The sequence below is a fragment of the Scleropages formosus genome, chromosome 11 (genome assembly GCF_900964775.1).
Source record: "Scleropages formosus chromosome 11, fSclFor1.1, whole genome shotgun sequence".
NCBI classification, from domain to species: domain Eukaryota; kingdom Metazoa; phylum Chordata; class Actinopteri; order Osteoglossiformes; family Osteoglossidae; genus Scleropages; species Scleropages formosus.
Genome location: NC_041816.1, coordinates 11,707,724 through 11,731,471, shown reverse-complemented (window position 1 = coordinate 11,731,471; position 23,748 = coordinate 11,707,724). Strand labels below are relative to the sequence as shown.

At 42.2% G+C, this 23,748-nt stretch overlaps 1 protein-coding gene across 3 annotated transcripts in view; it reads right to left on the bottom strand.

The window, feature by feature from the left end:
- The window catches only part of sh3gl3a (SH3-domain GRB2-like 3a), a 36,019-nt gene extending 16,847 nt beyond the window's left edge, over nt 1-19,172 (bottom strand). For all 3 annotated transcript variants that reach the window (XM_018763803.2, XM_018763805.2, XM_018763804.2), the window contains exon 1: nt 19,070-19,172. In XM_018763803.2, coding sequence (XP_018619319.1) covers nt 19,070-19,114 — 45 coding nt within the window. In that variant the 5' untranslated portion in view covers nt 19,115-19,172. The remainder of the gene's footprint in view (nt 1-19,069) is intronic.
- Between the last annotated feature and the right edge of the window lie 4,576 nt (nt 19,173-23,748).

The following is a 23,748-nucleotide window of genomic DNA, read 5'->3' as shown; positions in this document are numbered from 1 at the left end:
ATACTGCAAGGAAGAAGAAGGACAAAGGGTTATGAAAATGCAGCTCGGCTTTTCACAGCACGATCTCACCCCTTTAATCCACCCCTAGCTGGGACAAACACCCTGGAATGTAGCACACAAAATGTGTTCTGTTTCTTGCAGGATACCCTCATGTTTGAGCTTGCATTTCTGATACATTTGCATGATAAATAGCTTTCCTACTCACAGACACCATCAGCATACAGAGAACGGCGTGCCCTGTATATAGACACTTCCATACACTGAACAGCGGCAGGGTTTTGCAGTACCGTTTCTGTTCAAGAGGGCTGGTACAGGGGGGAAGGGGGGAAAAAAAAAAAAAAAAAAAAAAAAAAAAAAAAACTTTGGCTTGAAGTTACTCTCGATACGATTTTAAAATAAAAAACATAAACAAGTAGAAAAGCATGCAAAAGCATGTGAGATGAAGTTCAGCGTCTCCGCAACTGGCATATCCCCAAAACAATGACAGCAAGGCTTAATACAGACAAGTAGCACAAGTCTGAAAAACCGGTATTCCGAGCCAGAACAACTTTGAGACATCAGCTTTGCTCTAAGTAACGTAGTGCGTTTACAAGTTCCGTTACAACCTTGTTGGTAATTTAAGGTGGAATACGGCTAGTCTGTAAACTGTAACAAACTAGGTTTACTTGACACTCATGTCTGCAGCTGTTTCTTTCGCCTAATGTAATGCATAAATTGTACTTTTGCTGAGATGTACGTCGCTTTGGACAAAAGCGCCTGCTAAATGAATAAATTTAAATGTAAATATGGAGGCTGTGTTCATCCACACGTATTACATAACCACAAAGTCATTCGCCAAACACCACTTTGTTTCCTCTGTCCAATCTTAAAAACACAGACTGTTGCCAGGACTTGAATTCCATAACATTATTGCAGGCGTGATTTTTTGCAGAAAATACCCGTACGTGAACCAAACTGTTGTAGCAGTAAGGCCAATTAAAACATTTAGGAAAAAGGGGGACGCCACTACTTGCATAAAAACATCCCCGTAATCTCTGACTGTGACGGTGTTCTAAAGATAATGTGGTGCAGTTTTCTTCCAGTGGTTCCAGAAGATATATTCCCCCTCGTTAGGTGGTCCCATCACAATGAGACCGCACCTTGGCGTGGTGTGATGGCTTGTGCGCCTCCGTGACCTAATGAGCTATACAGGTTGGTCCTTTCGGACCCGCAGATCCAATCATACCTGGAAGGTTAAAGGGTAGAGGCCAGACAAAGTCCAGTCTCCTGTCTAGGCTCGGGCAACCTGACAGTATCCAGCCCACACACTCATCCATGATTATATGGAAGGTGTGACAGTAAGCAGAGGTTTTTTATGCCTTTGTAACGCTGACGGATGAATGTGTTAGGTGGTCTTTAGCCTATGTTATTTAGCCTACAGTGACCCTGAATCACCCTTACTCTATGCATGTATGAGTCAATATGTGTGTGACTGCCCTGTGATAGACCAACATCCCATCCAGAGTGTATTCTGCTTCAGTCCCAATTTTTCCGGGCCAGGCTCCGCAACACTACCACGGCCCTAGAAGTGGCAAAAGCTTTACAAAATGGAAAAAGTGGGAATGGAAATATTTAGTCTAACAATGCTAGCTTACATACCCTATGATGGCCTGGTGTCTTGCCCGGCGTGTACCTTGCTTAGCCTAGTGCCTTACGCTTCTGGGACAGCGTACAGGCTGCCATGACCCCGGCCTACGATAAGCTCTTATCAGCACCAAGTGAGCGAAGTTTACTTTACATGTCACAATGACAATCTAGAAAGGCCACATTTAACACCACCGCACTGCGAAGGTCCCTCTAAACATTTCATTTCAGCTGGAATTATTTTCATTCAAAGTAACATCTCCAGTAACATTTAAAGAGTTATGAAAGCAGTACCATCATAAACAGAGCGTTGAGCCAGCAGATCTGTTTCGCGCTGTTCTTTGCACTGACTCAATAACGATTTTGGCCCCCAACTAACAGAAGCACAGCTTTTATTGACTGCACGTATCCAAGGGTTGCTGTCACCACATCAACAGTACATGCACACTGACATTTACCTTAGTAGCCATTCTGATACATCATTTAGTGTATGTATATGTGTATATATCATTAGATACTTCATTTATTGTTTTGTTTTTTTATAAAAAAGCTAATTCCACAGTTAAAGCCTCAGCTGGTAAATTTATTATGTACATATTTAGATGTTTTTTTTCCCCAAAAGCAACCTGCAGGTTAATTAAGAGACCAGTCATTTGAAAGATATTCAACTGGTAAATTAAATTAAGGCTCCCTGTTATAGAGAGTTTCCTAATGAAGTTTTACCATTTCAGTCAACTAGTACCACAGACCTGCTGGAAGATCTAAGGCCACCACAGTCATCAAAATGCTGGAAACCCAGCAGCTGCAGCTCGCAGATAATGGCTGTGAAACAAACCTTGGCCACAGAGGGATGAAGGGGGGAAAATTTTGACGTTACAGAAAGACCAATGCATACATACTTTCTGCTGGAACCTCATTACTGGTTCAATGAAAAATTCCGTACTGTATTTATAAAAACTCTAAAATCAATATTAGAAACACTACTGATATTCAAATTTCAAAACGCACACCCACTCAACTTTTGGGCACAAATACTGATCACATCAGGTCAGTCTAAGCTCAGTGGAAAGCTGGATCCTTAGCAGGATTTGCAGTTACAGGCTGGGCTATGTATGTTTTGACAATTCGGTGCTTACTGCAAGTCCTTGCCCAACGGGGATTCCGGACAACGAGGTGGAATGCAAACATTAAGCACACCAAAATGGAAAATAATCACATGGTCCAGCAAGTTGCATTTCAAAGTTGTTGTGGATGTTTGAAATACCAGTTACGAATACAATAAAAGTGTGCCACTGGCTCCAGAGTGGCTGAGGCACTGTGGGGGGGGGGATCCTCCTAAACAGATGGACATCTATAGCTGGGATCGAGGTATTTCTTTCTCTACCAGAGAATCAACTGAAACGTACGTTCCAGGAAAAATTCCAGTAAAATTCCAGGAAAAGTTCAGTGTATGCCACACATCTGACAGCTGAAAGTACAAAGCGCTTCTTCCTTAAGGGGGAAACGGTTTAAAACGGAACTCCTTATTACTGAAAACACCACTCGAGATTGCAAATTTATTTCTTTGTCACGACAGTTTCGACCGCGCGGGGCGGGTAAGATCCATAACCACTGAAAAGCTGTAACTCCTGGCCAAAAACAGGCACCAGAGTTTCGTTGCTGGAGGACAGGAATTCCATTCCTCAGTCGTTCCCATAACACACGTCAGAGGTCAAGAGGAGGTTAGCTGAGACAAACAGCCTCACCGGCTGGACAGAAGCAGACAAGAATGATTTAAACAGTCCTACCGTAACGCAACTATCTGCTACAGAACAGTAAAGCTACAGGTGAAAAATTAAATGCCTCCTTTGACAATACTGACAGTAAACTTTGTGTATGTAAGTTTTATCAAATGTAAAACCAATCACCTAAAATCACATATGAAATAAATGAAGATCCATTTCAACCAAGGTGTGGCAAATCATTGGCTATTAGTGGTACATAATTAAGAGGTAAATTATAGTAAAACAATGCAAAATGCCCGTCTTGCTGCAAAATCACATTTATCGTGCAAAAAGTAACGTCAGTTATTTAAGCCACTGAATGAGAGTCAGGTCAATGTGACCTGGCAGAACCACTTGAAGTCACAGGTTGTTTTTAAGAGCGTTGTTAAAAAGCCCACTGTGGCACTGATGTTGGGTACATGAGGTAGAAAAGAGAACTGACTGTTCCTACAAAGACGTGGTGCTTTATGTTCTGCGTATCCCATGAGAAAACACCCCTAGACATGACGCACAGGCCATGTAGGCCACGGGTCTTCGTTATACTTAACAAATCCAGCAGTCCTTTCTGTTCAGCCACTGACTCTTCCCTGTAACTACTGACAAAGGCGAGCTGCCCCGGGTGGGGATCCCTCCGTGTGTGTTCTGATGGAGGACAAGACCGGAAGAACAAGTATCAAGGAACTAACAACGTATTCACCAAAGCATTCATTTAATAAATGCTGCAGCAACAGGGTTGGGGGGTGCAGTGGGCTTGGCCAGGTCCCGCTCTCCGGTGGGTCTGGGGTTCGAGTCCCGCTTGGGGTGCCTTGCAACGGACTGGCATCCCGTCCTGGGTGTGTCCCCTCCTCCTGCAGCCTTGCACCGTGTGTTGCCGGGTTAGGCTGCGGTTCGCCGCGACCCTGCTTAGGACAAGTGTTTTCAGACGGTGTGTGTGTGTGTGTGTGTGTGTGTGTGTGTGTGTGTGTGTGTGTGCGCGCGCGCAGCAACAGGGACGTTAGTGATACAGCACAGTTCTGCAAAAAATAAGTAAATAAGGTGGTACAGTAGCAGCTTTGCACAGCATGGAATAAACAAGAAAGGAACCTCCTTGAAACCTCACATAGGGTAAACGACCACTTTCTGTACCTCATTCCATCAGGTTGCAAACAGCTGCTGAAACCCTTCTTTAAAAACAATAAGTGAAATGCATAATAATGTCAGCTTAGTTCCAGTCATATAACCCTGTACAATGTCAACTAATTCGTAAAGCTTATATAGGCACAAATGCATGAGGAAATATTTGAGCGTACTACTGTAATCACAGATGACTTATAAAAGCTTCTGGAATATTCTGCATGACATGCACAACGGTCAAGCTTTCCACTGTAACGACCTGCTTCTGAATGCTGTCTCAGACAACTACTAGAATGTTCAGTAATCCTTTCGTGGTCCCGTAACAGGAGCTCAATCCTCAAGTTAAGCACATGCAGGACAATGCGCTCCCCAAATAGCCCTTTGTCTTCGCACTCAAAACACCACATTTGAACAAATAGCTCTTAATCTAAGTACATCAAGGTTAATTCGTCTCCAAATGTTGGCTAAACTCACTCTGCTTCACCACATGGTGTGTGTATCTAGGCAAAGGGAAGAAAAGAACAGCAATTCTCCACACAACAACCTTCAGGAGCCAAGCTGCTCTTCGGGAGAACAGGGACAAAGGCTTCGGGAGGTTGAAAGTTCTCCCCTTTCTGGCCCCTCCGAATCCAGTCCAAAGCCTTGTTTGTTGTGGCGGCGCCTCTCCATTCTGCGTGGGAGACGTGCACTCAGTGATTACACTATTGTGAAGAAGGGTTTTGTTCACATCCTTCCTTCCTTAGACGGAGAAGGCCTCACGCAGGAGTACCAACGTTCTTGGGATCGTCAAGCTCTGCATATACAAAGCAAACAGTCATATAATGACAGAGTAGAGAAGCCCCGTTGCGATATTATAACAACGACAATAATGCTTTTATTTACAAAACCGTTTTCAGTGCAACCTCAAAATCTCATAATCGTAACAGTGCCGAAACAAAAGGAAACGGTGATTACGCTTACAGGCGCACGATACTGCCGTTACGGTACATTCAGGAATATTCCCGTTTTCGTAGATATTCAGAATGACACACAACGCTACGCATGTGATCTCAGCAAGAACAAGGGGTCGGAGTCAGCACTGCGGAGAGACAGCACTGCCTTTTTTGGAAGCGCCGCTCATGCTCACACCAGTAGCTGCCTTATTGAGAACTACGCCGTGAAACTTGAAGCAAAGTGTGTTCCATGTAAACGGAGCTCAACCAAACTGTCTATTGAGAAGGGAGTCAAAATTTTTCATTTGTAATTATTTCAGTTTCCGGACTGTTACATGCGTACGCCAAGATCTCGTTCTGCTTTTACATAAATGGATTAAAGACTTAACAACGTTACGCTTGGAGTAAATTATTAACCTGCCCTGCCACGGGAACACCTAATTTTTCTATACAGCTTTGGAATATCGATGTGTACACAACGGCGGTGAAAGAGCAATAAACCTGTAATAAACATGTAACGTGTGGAGGCGCAACATACAAAACACCACATCTGAACTGAGTTTCTCAATACGCAATAAAGCAGAACCACATTCACAGAGATAATGGTAGAAAAGATAAAGGCTCCTTTACAATTTAACTGGATTCTGTTCCACAGATTATCTTGTTTAATAAATTCTGTACAACTAGAAAATATCCAGATGCTGGGTCCACACCGTTAACGCTACAGGAGTAAAAAAGGAATTTCATAATCTTAGTTCTCATCTGAAAGATGTTGCTGACAAAGAACTCTTTATTTAACAATGTTTATACAGTGATAAAACTTAATGAGGCTACAGTGTAAAGAACACAATAGGAGTGTGCTTTCACAACAATGTACTGTTCTGCTATTTCTGCTTTGTTTTCTTATGTTCGCCTCTGCTTAATATTTCAGTCTCATACTTGTACACCTGGACAACGTTGAAGGCACAGCATCGCTGAACCTGAGTACAATCAAGCATTATTCATCCATTCATCATCAATAATGCCATGTCCAACTCAGGGTCGCGGTGATCCAAAGCCCATTCTGGAAACACAGTGAGAGAGACACGGTACAGCCTGGACAGGATGCCAGTCGGTGACAGGGCATAATGAAGCATCATTGTTCTGTTAAGTCTTTTCCATACTGAGATGCTATCTTCATTAGGATTTGTAATCACACACCAAAATCTTAAGATCATGATGATTATGAAGCTGTCTGTTTAACATATACCCACCCACACACACACTGTCTGAACCACTGGTCCCAGTCGGGGTCGTGGGGAGCCGGAGCCTAAACCAGCAACACAGGGCGAAAGGCTGGAGGGGGAGGGGACACACCCAGGACGGGACGCCAGTCCATCGTAAGGCACCCCAAGCGGGACTTGAACCCCAGACCCACCAGAGAGCAGGACCCGGTCCAACCCACTGCACCACAGCACCCCCTAACATATACCTGGTGAGTGAATATATAAACACAAAACACACACAAGCATGGGCAGAACATGCAAACTCTACACAGATTGAGTGGAGACTGAAGTCACGCTGAACCGCACAGCCCGGGTGCTGCGAGACGCCAAGTCAGCTTCTTCGGTTAGCGTGAATTTACCGGCATTGTTTTTATAGATTTCTTCTCTCTTCGTGCTCATTTGTTAAGTGTATGTGCCCATATAAATGGGATGTGGTGACATTTTCAGCATAAAAGAGTGCAGGGCTCTAGAACGCAGAAAAATTTATGCCACTGAAACTACTGGTAATTCTGTACGTCTGAGTTACGGGAACTAATCTTGCAAAGGGTTTTTCAGGAACTCATTACCATCGTAAGGTAGGGGGAAACTAATACACACGTGTCTGTGCGCGCGCGCAAACATTATTATATAGAGTATATATTCAAGCAACAATAAAGAACAGTTTTAGTTTGGGTGACTCACCTGTGATGTACTTTTAACAATACTTGAACATGTTACTGCAAGTGTGAGCACACAGGAGGAAGGAAAATCTTTGTGGGTTGTAAAAACTATTTTAAAAAAAAAAAAAAAAAAAAAAAAAAAACCACACACACACACACACACACACACACACAGTATAAAAAAAGCCAACAAGTAACATTTACCACAAATGTGTGACCAAGAACAGTGTAGTGTGACTTTCCTCATTTACAAAGCCTGCTTACATAAAATTTGTGGATGTGGGGGCATTTCCCCAGTGTGCTTCTGAAGTCCTTATCTGCAAGCCCCGTTCGACAAAAATCACTGTGCACTGTGGGGTAAAGCAGAACACAAGTACCCCCATCTATACTAGTTCTACCCTCCCTGGAAGTATGTACACACACACAGTTTTTTCTTTGCATTCTTGTGTAAAAGCTCGCCATATGCAAACAAACTGATGCCTCACAAATGTTTTTGTTGGACCTGAAACCCACGGCCAGGAGCAATAGCACACAGCACCAGGTGCTACACAGCAGGTAGCCTGATGCAAACAACTCCATCACACTTGATTCTGACACTCCGATCGTCCATGAGCTTCATTTTCCAGGGCAGCAACGTGACAGCAAATCATCTCAGAGCAGGCCACATGGGCTCTACGCAGTGTTGCTTCCGGCTCAGGAATCAGTGCTGTTACTTCAGCCAGTCGTCTTAAGTTTCTTTTTTGTACCATCACACAATTTAGCAGCCATTGCATAATCGAGGGGGGGGGGCACGGGTGGGTCTGGGTTTCGAGTCCCGCTTGGGGAGCCTTGCGACGGACTGGCGTCCCGTCCTGGGTGTGTCCCCTCCCCCTCTGGCCCTGTGCCCTGTGCCGCCGGGTTAGGCTCCGGTTCGCCGTGACCCCGCTCGAAACAAGCGGTTTCAGTCAACGTGTGCGCGCGCACATAATTGAGGCGGAAAGGTGACGTAACGGGTAATGCTAGTGCTTCACGGCACTTGGGCTGTGGGTTTAGCTTAGCTTATGTAGGGTTTTCATGTTCTCCTTGTGTTTGAGTGACTTTCCCCTGGGTGGCCCAGTTTCCTCCTACAGTCCAAAGACATCTGTTTCAGGTTAACTGGTAACTCTAAACTGTCAAGAGTATGTACATGACTGAGTCTGAGTTATTGCCCTGTAATGTACCTGCAGGACCAGCATGACTCCGTGTGCCACCTCCATGCCCACAGGTTCTGAAAAAGCACTTTTACCTAGGGCTCATACGGCAAACCTGAATTTACTTGTAAATTCATATTCATCTGTTGGACAGACCATCTAAGAGGAGAACAACGGTATCATCTAAGAGTGCAGGTACAATTTTAAGAAAAAGAAAGAGATACTGTTCCCTGTCCATAATCCACGAGCACCGCAACGTACTTGTGCTGACCGCCACCATCAGGGTGCATTGAAAAAGCAGGAACATCGCAACTATGAACCCAACGTCTACATACCTGCCAGTTCATTAAGCAAGCTGCACTTCATCTGCAAACGCAGTCTTTCAGTTACACGGTCAAATTGATCATCCACAGGTGACCGTTTTCTGAACTTATTTTCTAAACTTCAACTTATAACGGGGGGGGGGGGCATTCAGCAAGAGTAGGTCAGCACTGAGCTATAAAAGAAAGCCCTCTGAGGCACAGATCATGTGACTGCTGAAATGTTTATGAGCGGACACCCGTGCAAGCCTGCTCCCCGGGACTGTCATCTATATTTAACACAGCCCCTTTCGGAGCAACATTTGTGTATTACAAATATCAGGCTTTCACACCACTCCCCCCCGCCCGCCCGCAATTGTCAGGGACACATTTCTGCCCCTTTATGTCTTCCTTCAAGCTACTGTGCATGAACTACACATGTGACTTTAGTACAACTCTTTTACAGAATTGCCCTAAGCTCACCTCCTGGAGTCACAGTGTTGCTCCTTTAGCTCCGGCACATTAACCGTCTTCACGGTAACGCAGGGTGCCGGCGAAGTCAAGGCCACACATCTGGATCTGCAGACAACGGCAAACGTTGTCTACGTCGCCCCGATCGCTCCGTCCTCGAGCATTAGGCACACCCCTCGCCGTGATGCAGGGCTGCATCGCTGCGTGAGCGAAGGCGCGAGACACGGCTTACACCTTAGCTTCCTTACACGCTCAACACCCTCCTGCTGAAATAAACAACTCTCTGGCTGGCAGTCAAATACCCATGATACAATGTTATACAAGCTCCAAGCACCACCTTCTACCTCAATCATGCTGCATCCTACAGGTGGAACTGAAAAGGCCTTTTTATAAGGCTACTGTTTTACTGTTGCTCTTGTTCAAAATAAATATTGCGCCGTTGCATAAAGGGGCAGCCATTTTAAGTCCATTTGTACTCGTGCCATCCAAGTAATGTATCTATCTGGGATTTGAAAAGCCAAAGATCAACGTCGGACTTACGAGACCGTATTCTTAAGAGCCCTACAAGTTTACTTGGTGTATATTTAACAAACTCGAAGCCACAGAACACAATCTTCTTCAAATACACCCCACTCGATTTAGCGGAAGGAAAGCATACGTCTGCGTTGCGTCAAAGAACGTTACGCTGCGTGCTGGTCGTCCCCCCGATGAGTAGGTTTTCAGGATTACTCTTGATCCAAGAACAACAGAAATCAGAGCGTGCCAGGGGATTGGGGGCACTTCTTCATTATAACAATACATCATGTGGTTATTGAGTACATTCTTTATTGAGCTCCAAGCAGTTATCCTCTTCGCTCTCCATCTGTTGTCCTGACATTGATTTTTATCACCATGGCTTCCAGGACAAATCACTTGATCGCTGCCCTATTCCCATCATGCACAGTTTGGCAGTAATTTTAAGGAGCCGGGACATTAATGGCACCTTTGCTTCCACAACCTTTTTATGAAGTACTACACTCGCTGTAAGGTACGTATCACCAAAAGTTCATAACAAGAACTTTCCACTGCCTCACAGCCAAACAATAATGAGGTTACCAATTTACTGTGTCAGTTCCTTTTTGGAACGCGCTCCAATATGACCTGAGGAACACAAACAAATACAGGGCAAATGTGCAAAGTGGGGTCAGATTCAAACCTACAATACTGGAAATATTAAGCCACTGATCAATGCCCTCCCACATAGAATAACCTGACCACAAAGTTGTGATTATTACACAGTTACATTTTTGTTATCCCAATTGCAATTTCAGACTGTAGGCTTTCAACATTCACAAGAAAGTCCTATTTCTGTTTTAAAATCCATCTGTCCGTTATTATCATCCACACATTCAATGTAGGGTCACAGTGGTCTGGAACCTGTCCCAGAAGAATTAGGCACATGGCAGCGTAGACACCAGTCCATCAGAGGGTAAGAATACACACATTCATTTACATTCATTTATTTAGCAGATGCTTTTCTCCAAAGCAACTTCCAATGAACTCTATGTAGTGTTATCAGCCCACACACCTTATTCACCAAGGTGACTTACACTGCTAGATACACTACTTAGACTTGGTCTCTTATCCATACATCAGTGGAACACACACACTCTCTCTCTGTCACTCAGATGCTATATTCACACATTCACACACACACACACAGGGCAATTTAGCATCACCAATTCATTTGACATATGTCTTTGGACTGCACAAAGAAACCACAGCACCCAGAGGAAATCCGTGCAAACATGGAGGCAACATCCTTGACCCTACATCCAAACCGACAGTCCAAGAGCTGTGAGGCAACAGTTTTAAAATATTTCAATATAACAGATTACCACACTTCCTGAACATGTGAAAACTGCAAAATCACAGACACTTTATGGCACATGGCACAGACAGTGCAACTGCAGGCCACTGTATAGGAGAACCCAAGATGAGTATTTAGTAAAGCCAGAAGTTGTTTTCTGAGAAAGATTCCCCATAGGACCCACAAACATTCTTCTAGCCTGACGGCCACAACTGAGAACTTGAACTTTGCACTGTAAACAGAGAGCTGGCCTCTATAACATTGGGAAAGAGAGACAACAGTAGGGACCTATCTGATTATCAAGAGCAGGCAAAGCAGATAAAATGAGTACGTGTGGAGTACATTATTACAAGGGCTTTCCAACAACATGGTACATTATCTGCACAAACAGAGTGAAAAAGCAAATGAGCCTCACACCCAACAATCTCCACCTGAGCATCGGGTTCCCTGCAAATCAACAGTGGCCCGTTTGTTTATTCTGCTGTAGTTCTCACCTTTTTTACTGCACATAAGTGGAAACAGGTGACAGATCCAGCCCAATAACAGGATTTATATTTAAAGAAGTCATTTATGTGTTTTTACTGAAACAGGAAAGTTATGGAAAACAATACAAGTTTCTGTCCAGAAGCTGTGAAAACAGATATGGAAAAACATGTATCTTGGCTTCTCTTTTACTGATGACCCACAAAGTTAGATCAAGACAGAGCATTAAAAAATCCATATAAATGACAAGGCAATAACTACTTGAATGTAAAAAGGAGCACAATAAACAGAACTCACCATCTTACAGTGGCTGCATTACACATGTGACAAACACACAACCCTACATCAACAGCTGTTGACAACATATGTAATAGAATTTCAACAGAATTCATTAAAATATTAAGAAAACAAATTTAGTGAAAACTTCGACACCATCAGAATTTGTGTTTTCCCTGGAATTTTTACAAAGATGCCTTGGATTACGAAAGGAATACTGTTGGTTTAAAAGTGTTCTCGCTCTTATTGCTGTTTGCAAAGGTCACCAATACGCAAGCGAGAAATATTTCACTTATCACACGGTACATCCATATAGCCATGTGAACAATGATGCAAAAACTGTACAAGGCAAGACTTCCGCCACATTTAGAGAAAATGGAATGAAAGATTTTGTATCATTTTAAAGCACAATGAAGACCAGTTCAGTGTTTTTCAAATCTACATTTCTCACTGCTCCTATGCACATTTAAAACTGATATTTCACATGAAAATCCGTATTCTTCCACATCACCATTTTTTCTTTCACTTATTCTTTCAGAGACTTAAACATAAGTCTGAAAATATCTTGCAAAATGCTATATACCTGGACCAAAAAAAAAAAAAAGAGACATGAACTGTGCCATTACCTTGCTGCTAAAACACTAAGAAACACTCTTGTATGCCCACACACATCACCACCTTTGTTCCCTTTCCTGTTGTGATGCCCAGTCATCTCTTCCACTCCAAATAACTCACATTCAGACCAAGTAGTCATGCAGTGTGTAGAAATTTGTTAATTAATATACACAATCCATAAAGCCTGGCCTTCAAATCTTGCTTTCAAAAACAAGTCTGAGTGACATGGACCACTGACCTTATCTCCCTATCCTTTCTTCTCCTTTGAGAAGATTCTTTCACAAATTGAAATGAAGGCCACATAAAGACTGCTTCACAACATGAAGAATGCTTATCCAGGAAGGCCACAATTAAACAGGACACTAAACCAAAGAGTCAACATTTTATATGTTCCTCCTTTTAAAAACAGGATATACATATTACTGTACCAGCTTTCATGCTTCCCACATCCTTCCATTTGTTGACTGTAGCACTTTTACACAGTATGAAAGTACAACTTCAAACCACATCATAGAAGTGCACAACAGAAAGACAAGGTATACATACTTAAACAATCTACCCTGAAACAAGGACAGCTGGTAGTGTAGTGGTTGGAGTTACTGCCTTCGGATGCAAAGGTTGCAGGTTTGATCCCCACCTCCGGCTGTAGTACCCTTGAGCAAGGTACTTACCCTAAATTGCTCAAGTATATTAAAAATAAATAACTATCCAGCTGTATCAATGGCTAAATACTTGTAATAACTGTTACATTGGAAGTTGCTTTGGAGAAAAGCAGCTAAATGAATAAATGTAAACTCATTATGACCCTTAGCCTCAAGTGTCCTTCCCTGCGCTAATGGGTGCAAATTTTTCTGAATGAGATTAGTCATAGAAAGTGACGCTGAAGCATTGACTAACAACGTATATGGGGTTACCAACAATACATACCGGGAAATAACATCCAGGACCGTTTTTCATTTTGTTCAGTTAACAACAGCACCGGGTAATAGCTATATAGACAGAAATGGTACACATGAAATTAGAAACAGATCCACGCATAAGAAAAGGTCAAGCGACTAATGCATTTCAAAGGTGTAGTACCATTGCCAAAAAGTACACAATCCAAAAAGAGCCCAGAGATTCCAGAATTCATCTGACTTATGTAGATGTTATTCCAATCAATATACTTAGGTCTATTTCACAGTTGAACAATTAACTGTTCAGAATTTTAACTATTGAGAGTAAACTTTGAAAAAAACACACATGAAATTCCATTATGAAATCTAATAGTTTTGCTGACCTTTGTCTGGAAACATGATTTTCATCATATGTTGAATTGTTCTACATCAGTATATATGGTTAAGAAACACCAATCAGCTGCTGAGTAGTTCAAAAGTACTACTCTCCCCCACTGTGCAAATAATTTACAAATGTGCATGTAAAAGAAATATTTTCTGAAAAAGCCTAAAATAAGGCTTTGTCATATAATGCTACAGTTCACATAGGAGGGGGGGGGGGGAGTACAAGGACACAATCATTTCAGCAAGAAGAAAAACATGTCTTTTTCAAAATTCTTTCCTTGGATGAGTCACGGCAAGTTACTTTCGGTATGAATAAGGTTTGTTATAGGACAGTTATGCAAACAACCAGTTTAAACTTGCTCCATAGTTTTGGAGATGATAAAAAAGATTGGAATAATTCATTTGTAATCACAGAAATGGAGCAACTTTATATATTTAGTAATTACAGTGTAACTGCTTGGGTGACACCTATGCAGCTGACAACTTTAGGTTTGTACAGAAGTGCAACTGCAAATTTATCTAAAATAATCTCACACGAACATGGACGTTGGATAGAGCGATAAATTCAGTGTTTTACCGCTAAAAAATTGCTATGACCAATTTCTAAAAATTTCTCGTAAAAGTCAGGCAGTAAGCTTCTACTGCATTGCTTTGGTTTTCTTCTACCACATCGCTGATAAAGACTAGAAAAAGTATTATGATAACATAATTACATTCGTTTACATTCATTTGTTTAGCTGACAGTTTTTTCCAAAGCGATTCACAATGTTAAGGTACTTACAGCTGGGTAATTTTACTGGAACAAGGGTACTACAGCTGGAAGTGGGAGTTGAGCCTGCCACCTTGGGGTCCAAGGGCAGCAGCTCTAACCACTACGCTGTCAGCTGTCCCATCATAATAAAATATTCACTGGAAGAAGCATTCTCTTTCTTTTAAAATGGTAACAGATTTGTATCAAGCATTCAGAGGACACATTGATAAAATCTCTTAACAGATTGTTTCTCAACCAACATCTGGAGTTCAATATAGTTCAAGGTAGGGTTAAAAATTAGTGTGTCACGTAGTATTATAATTTAATTAATAGTAAAAATAGTTAATGATATTTTTCTCTATCATGCCAGCTGTGGAGGGTTTCAGTAAACGCTCAACAAATCTTAAAATCTTACAAACACCTTAGTGTGACAATGCTTTGGGGAAATTCACTCTAATAAACTGCACAAAAAAAGCTTTTAAAATAACATATGATGCAAAGGGTTGGGAGAATTTGCTACAGAAAAACACAAATACCTCCAAATTACCAAAAGCCAATGCAAAACAATTGTCTCCAAAATCAAAATTTTCACTAGGTCTTCTCCCAGTCAAATAAAACTTTTACGTGAAGCACATTTGCATTTTATTATGTACTGCCCTCCATTATATTTCACGCACAGACATTCTTTACACACTTGAACTTCCCTGTGTGGAGGTAAAGCCTCCGTAAAAAATGAAGTGACACAGTAGAAAGTAGTGAAAAATACAAAAGAAAAAAAATTCTTTCAAAATCTCAGGGATGGAGCTGAAGGGTGTGCCATCGAAAGAGAGAAAACTTCATTAGGTTTTCTCTTTTCTGAGATTAAAACCACATGACTTTTGGCAAGGAATGGCCAATATTAGTTTATCAGACTAACAGACAAAATAAGACACAGAAGACTGGAAGACAAACACAGAAACTGCTTCAGTCCCCATAAAACAAGATATGAACCCTACTTTCACAGCACAATGACAAATGTGAACGCGTTTCAAGTAACTTGACGTGTCGCACTGCAGCACAGGCACAACACAACTTCATTTATAAGTACATTTATTTATTTAGCATTCGCTCTTATTGAAAGCAGGGCTCTCAAACTAGCCGCCCATATGATGTTGTAACACGGCATGTATTGCATTGCGCAATCAATGTCAATGCATTCTGGCCTCTGAGTAAACTCCTTCGCTAGAAACCACACCTGCATTCAATATAGCGCTTTGCAGTGTATGCTTTCAGTGCCAATTATTGTTCTGCTGTTAAAACTAAGCAAGCTAGTAAAGGCTTCTCAACTACACACGTTTAGGAAGTTAACCGTTAGCTGCAGTCCCCCCAGCATGGCCCTTTCAAAACTAAAAAAGTCTGATCTTGAGCAGACACAATTTCAGGAAAAATGCACTGCTGAGTCTGCCAAGTATAATGGAAATATCACCTGCTCGAATAAAAAATAAGTTATAAAAGAATATAGCGTTAATCCTCATTATACAAGAAAGCATTCTAACATATATGCAAAATATAAATGAAGCAAAGATATGCACATGTGCGAATTGTCTGTGGATATACTGCTCAGTATGCTGCACCAGACCATTTGTATGTAATGCACAAATATTGCTATGTGAAAGAGAAGGGTTTAAAATTGTTCTTTAATAATAAAATTCTGTTTCCCTGTTACATTACTGGTGAGCAGAAGGACTGTGTTGGCTCTCTTGCTGAACATAAACGTTGCGGTCGGCCCTCTGATATTTTGAGTTTGAGACTCCTGATCTAAAGTGACAAACAACTTAGCAAAAGCAAAAGGGCCTTTCCCTAACAGATGGAAAGACATAGATACAGACACGCAATTCTCAAAGTAGAGTCAGAATGTCTAATGTCACTGTTTAAATCAGCATACATTACACTGATAGCTGCAAATAAAACTGGTAGCAAATATAAAATTTTAAAACGTATAACATTAACAGTAGCATTACATGAGTAGCAGCATGTACATTTGACAGGAAATAGAAAGGTATTTGTGACAAGTGATATAATAGAGATGTATATAACAGATAGGCAATTTGGAGACTTTTGAGTCCAAAGCAGATGTGTTTTGAGACCCTTCGTGAACACTTAAAGGGACTCAGCAGTTCTGAGTGAGAGAGGGAAATGCTTCTGGCACCAGTGAGGTGAAATGAAGAACCTTCAGGCTTTTGATTTTGAAACCTCTTGTATGTGATGCCAGCAAGGCTCATTAAAATACCAGAATCTGACTTCTTAACTTACCATTTTTATTATACCAGTCTTCCAGAGAGTTAAGGTTCATTAGTATATCTAACCACCTTTCTTCAAAATAAAGAAGTATCATTTCATTTATCCTTTTCAAAATTAACAGCAGGCAGCATAAATTACTCTTAAAATACAGAAGAGGGCTGAATTGCTATAATAAAATGTCCAAGTGTATAAGCAACTGAACAATAAAAACAGCTTGTAGCATGGTATATATGAACTACTGTACTATCATAATGTTATGAATAATGGAAGTGTGGCACCAACATTCTTTCTAAGGCAAGATGTAAAATTCAGACTGAGGTGCATACAACCAACATATATGAATACATTTTGAGCAATGTATTTAATACTTAAAGCACACCGTTTAAGCTTCACAATGAAAGCTAACTAGAACCACAAACTAAACTACAACTAAACAAATGAAAAGAACTACAAAGGAACCTTCAGTGTTCAACAGAAGTATTCTAGTGCTATTGATTGGCTGAACGGGGGGGGGGCGCGGTGGCGCAGTGGGTTTGGCCAGGTCCTGCTCCCTGGTGGGTCTGGGGTTCGACTTCGAGTCCCGCTTGGGGTGCCTTACGATGGACTGGCGTCCCGTCCTGGGTGTGTCCCCTCCCCCCTTACACCCTGAGTTGCCGGGTTAGGCTCCGGTTCCCTGCAATCCCGTATGGGACAAGCGGTTCAGAAAGTGTGTGTGTGATTGGCTGAACGCTGAAGAACAAATCCATCATGCAGGGCTTTAAGGTGAGTGAAAAATAGTGCATGTGCAAAAGCATGCTTCCACAATCTAAGAAACCTGTTTTCCTTATGGAAAACGATGAAATGACACACTGGTCTTGCAGACGACCAACCCCACCCACCAAAAAAAAAAAAAAGACTGTTCTTAGTACTCCATCAGCCTTGTTTGTAAACACATCTCCACACTTGTTTGCACAACATGATGTATCCTTATCCTAAGATTCCTCAAATTTACAGGCAATGCTAACCCGCTAAGGCAACAATAAAGGTCTTGTTTTAATAAAAGGTGATTTTTCTTTCTTCATTTTTACTGGAAACAAGAACCCAAGCAAAAAAGAAGCATAAAACGGAGTGTCAGACAAACAAGAACTTTCTGAAAAAGAACTGAATCAATCAATCAACAGAGACCTGAACTGTGTCAGTAAACAGTCACTCAACATTAGGATAACTGCTCCATTTCACAGTGAAGACAAAGCTGTAAAAATAAACTCTCTGAATTTTCTAAAGCCATAGTAATGAAAGGAAACAACCTGCTGAATTCTCACCAAAACATAACAGATGTTCCATACCCCTGAACTGACTTTCAAGACAAAATTTTAGAAAAACCAATATCCTGCATCGCAACAGGTTATAATGCAGGACTGTGGAACCACAACTGAAAATGTAAAACAAAATGAGATAGACAAGGATATAAACGTACTCCAAAGCACATAAAAATGCAATATCTATACTCTCTGTGTGTCACTAACATCACATTATTCCTTAGTTTGTCAACTCCACCAGAAGTCGTAGGTCTGCCACGTTTTCTCACATAAAATTCTCAGTTGACGACTCAAGTAACTACGTTTATATATCATAAAGCTAACTAGCTATATACACCAAACAGATGAGCAAACTGGCTATATAAATCAACATATCAAGCAGCCGTCCAATTGGATGCATGAACTAAGCAGCCATCCAATTGGCTGTATAAACAACGCAGCCAGCCAATTGGGTGTATGAAACGAGCAGCTATCCAGTGTAATCCACTAGCCTCGTTTTAACACAACTTCTACTAAAACAGTTACCAAGATACCGTCCATCGCATGACTACTGAATCTTGACTGTATCCTCACTCAGATTACGTCTTGAGAAATAACATGTGCCAACATTTCATTAGCTCCACAACGTTGAGCAGCGACGACTACTTGGATCAGAGGTTCTCGTAACTAGTTAAGACGGCAGGGAAGTTTGCTGGGGATGACAGCGGCAGGACTAACGGACAGCCGGCCCTGATGCTGGAGCCCAACGACGGCGCCGCACTGCATTCCCGAGGCAGCTGGGGTTTGCGTAAAGCCCGCTAACCTAACGTGCGAGCTAAGCGTCGGTCTTTAAACATAAATTGCGCTTTAGCCACCACTTTTTCGCGGTTACACACAAACAGACCCAAAATATTAAGTGGAGGAAAAAAAAGAAAAAAATCACAACGACGGGGCGTCTCCTTACCTGACTCGCTTTGTGAAATTGCTTTTTCAGCCCGGCCACCGACATCCTCCTCAGATGGTTTTTGAGACGCAAACACAAAAACAAATGAAACGGAAAATAAAAAACGCTCAGACTCAGAGGGGAGGGGGTTATTGATGGCTGCGCTTCGCCGCTCTCCCCGTTTCCAATCAACCCCCCGAAGGCTGCCCCTCCGCGCGATGAACCAGATGCTAATGCTGGTCGTGAGGAGGCGCGCGCGACGTCGCCGTTCCCGAAGCTGATTGGCGGAGAGCTCCTTGTTTATGTAAATTACCGCTCCTGTGACGGATCCACGCGGGTCCGTGACGAGGGACAGACGTTTCCGAGAGATCACAGAAAACGCGCACGCGTTCAGTATAGTACATAGTTGGTTTTGCTTAGCAGAAATTATGTGTATTTGTAAAAGGAAAAGCTCACACATCTACGCCTGGCTTAGAGATTTAATTTTAATTAAAACCCTTAATTAAATGTTTCTTTTCACCAAGTATTCTTATTAACTAGCCAAGGCTTTGTTTCTTTCTGTACCGTCAACCCGACCGTGTGACTCGCATCTTTGTGCAAATTCATTCGAAATTGCGTTTAACAGACACTGTGGAAGTAAAAAGCTTAAAAACCGTTTAAATACGCAACACGTTGTCCAGTCAACAAGTTGTAAGACTGGCCGCCGTGTGGCGCTGTTGTGAAGACATTGGCGCATGCGCTATAGCAGTGTCATATGGCGGCCAGTCTTTGAACTTATTCATCGTACCTTGCAGCTTATGCATAATATGTATAGTAAGTTCCTTGTCAGACTATCGGAAAACAGGAAGCGAGACAGTGTGTTCTATTATTTTCTGTTTTGTGCACTTGATCATTCACCTTTTTTTGCTTCCTAATAATAATGAAAATATTTAATATAAGTATTATTCAGCTCTGGTATTGGGTGCTGTATATTGTTTTGTATTCGTGGGATACTAAGGTTGAAAAATGTTAAGGTTAAAAATGTAATCCAAACATATGTGACATCCACAGCAAAATCACCAGTAATTTCGCAACACTCACTCACTCACTCACTCACTCACTCACTTTTGTTCACTGCATGTCTTTGTCAGGGTTGTGGGGGTCTGGAACCTAATCCCAGAATGCAGACGCCAGACTAGGACGGGTACACGCTGGACACGATGCAAGTCCATCACTGGTTTGCAATCTTATTTGTCATTATTGCTGCACCATACTGTATGTAACAGAACTGAAAATGACATGATGTTTTGAACTTCTCAAATTACGATGTATAGAGACAAGTTAAATGTTCTAATTGTTTTTGTATCGTTCAGCATTGTCCATTACAACAGGGCAAGGCTGTAAGTGTTTCAGTGTAGAGACATATTTCAACATGCTGACAGTTAAATATCACAGCTGCAGGTTGCTTTTTTTGCCCCCTGGTGTCCTGTACTCCACTAGAAAATATATTCATTCTCTGCTGGAAGTGATTCACACAGGAGTCCTCTCACAGAAACTTTAAAGTTATTATGTTAAATCATGGTACATGTTAAATGGTTTATACCATTCCTCAATACTACTGTTCAGTTTTACAGGACCTTTTCCAGGAGAACCCGGGTTCGGCCGTTTTACCTCCGCGTGCCACAGCGTTTGGAGGTATGACTGGAGCACAAATTTTATGACTGGATGCCCTTCCTGATGTGAACCCTCACCATTTACCTGGGTTTCAGACTAGCACTGACTAACCAGTGGCCGGAACTACACTCAGTTTAGTGTCACCAGTTCGCCTGAACTGTATGTGTTTGAACTGTGCGAAGAAACCCACACAGACACATGGTGGCAACATGCAAACTCCAAACAGAGTAAATGGGGATCAAAACCATATTCTTTCACACCAACCAGGCACTGCGAGGCTGCAACACCACTTGCTGCGCCACCATGCCACTATACCATCCCTTAATACAGTACATCTAAACCATTTACATAACAGACTGCTGTTTGGACACTCGACAAGATATCCTGTTTGCATGTTTGCAGTTACCAGGTGGTCTGGTGTGGCACCCTGTCTTCCCCTCAGTCTCTCTCAACTGGTGTTCCACAGGGTTCAGTGCTGGGCCCCTTACTCTTTTCCATCCACAGCACTTCCCTTGGCTCTGACACTGCCTGTCACTGGTTCTCCCATCACTGCCATGCTGGCAATATCATGCTGACAAAACCCAGGTCTTCTCTTTTCCTCCTGTAGCTACATCCTTGTGTCCTGCTAGTAACATCCTCTTGTATCGTATTTTGCTTTGCAGACATCTCTGCTTGGATGACTGACCATGATCTACAAGAAGGGACAATCAGAGAGTGGTAAAATGCTGGCAAGGCACCAAACATTTACATGAAATACCAAAAAGTCACCATTAGAGACTGCCCATAGTGCCACACAAACATTGTAGTGATCCAGCTGTGTAATACTTCGAAGGGGATGCATTTGGAAACTGATAACATAGCACTAAATCAGGGCCCTTCCAATCATAGATATTTACAGTAAGTTGCTGACAAAAGACTCCTTGCAGTAAGAAGGGTATGAAATCAATCAGTGAAACTTAGAGTAATAAGGACAACAGGAGTAGTAGGAGGATTCAAACCCGAACTCTTCAAATGGAGTGCTCTAACTAATGTGCCACTTACTGGGCACCCAAGTTACACATATAACGTAAAGCACACAGTTAGGGACTGGATATGATACGAGCCATCTGTTGTTTGTAACCTTTTCAATGGTTTCCATCTGAGAATATTGCTAGTAACAACATTTTTTGGTGTTAATGTAGATCAAGCTTCCAAAGTCTAATACAATATATATACACACATATACAGCATATATATACACACACACACACGCACACATAGATCATCTCACTGAGGGCAAAAGGGGCTTTAAATACCAGAGTCAAAACATACAGTTAAATAATAATAGTCAACAACTGTCAGATTTATATATATATGTTGTTTTTTTTTTTAGGGGGTGCGGTGGCGCAGTGGGTTGGACCGCAGTCCTGCTCTCCGGTGGGTCTGGGGTTCGAGTCCCGCTTGGGGTGCCTTGTGGCGGACTGGCGTCCCGTCCTGGGTGTGTCCCCCTCCCCCTCTGGCCTTATGCCCTGTGTTGCCGGGTAGGCTCCGGTTCCCCGCGAACCTGTATGGGACAAGCGGTTCTGGAAATGTGTGTGTGTGTGTGTGTGTGTGTGTGTGTGTGTGTGTTTTTTTTTACTTCCATAACTGCATGCGGCACACGGGCACATCCGACACACTGACACCGACACTCTGACAGTGACATGACACACCACAGGGCAACCTGTCTTGGTTACAGCTAACAAACAACACTGACATGTCTGACCACCGTTTTTTATGCTTGTTTAACAGTATGTTACACTGTTATGACACTGCCTATTTAAAGCCCCTTTTGCCCTCAGTGAGATGGTCTTTTTAGACACTGCTCCTGGAGGGTGGAAGCAAGAAAATCCAGAAATCCCAGTCTGAAAGTCTGGGTCTCCTCTTACAGTTCTGAACCCGTTCCCCTCAACTCCTCATCCAGTCTAAAATAAAGTTACAGTTAAACAAAGATCGTTGTGTCCGCATCCTCTTGTCCCATTGAATCAGAACAGTTGCACTGGTTCTTAGTACTGTCCTCAGAAAGTGACTGCTCTCTTACAAACAGTGGCAATTTTTAAATGCAAATATTGTCCTTCCATAGTTTTGAGAATACTTTTTTTCAGAAGTGTACTTTGTGTATTGGGTTTTATATAGTTACACAGATCTTTAGTGAATACGTTCATTGACAGTACAGTTCAGTGACTTTGCCGTTTTTCTTTATGATAAGTACGAGGATGTGCAGCCGCCACGATGTGGATTCAAGATCTTTGATCAGTGCAGGAAATTCTTCCAGATTCTCATCACATGGTATTTAGAAAAAGACTGAACAGTTGTAAATGTGGTCAACGAACCTGGAACAGCACACAGCTAGAAGAACACCTTGGAAACGGTAGCAAGGCTGCACTAGCATCAGGTGACGTTTGAAAATACTTCAAGGGAAATCTACTATATATTCATTCAGCTGACGCTTGTCTCCAAAACACATTATAATTACTTACTCATTTATACAGCAGGGTAATTTTACTGGAACAAGCTAGGGTAAGTACCTTGCTCAAGGGTACTACAGCAGGAGGTAAGAGTTGAACCTACAATCTTTGGGTCTAAAGACAGCAGTTCTAACCACTATGCTACCAGCTGCCCTGTTTTTTCTGTCTATTTTGAGAATGATTAAAAAAATGGTCCCTGCTATAAAACAATTTTGAAAACACCTAACGAAAACAATCTGCAATACCTAAACCACAGCAGTAAATAAAAGGCTTTACAGTAGAAAATGACCTATAGGACCTATTAACTCGATCCCCTTCATTTATTTTTTTCCGGCCGAGACGAGAAGAACACTGTGCACTCCTCAACTTTTCGGCTGTACAGTGTTGAATAATAAAGGAGCAAAGCAATTAGAGTGAGAAAGTCAGCTTTCCGTGGTGTGTGAAACACGTGTCATTGACATTCATGAGATTCATTGCTGAGCCAGCGGCCCTTTCCCGACACCATGCTGCCCAGTAGTGAGCCAGCATGCCCTGCCACCATGCTGCGAGACGCTCTGCGTG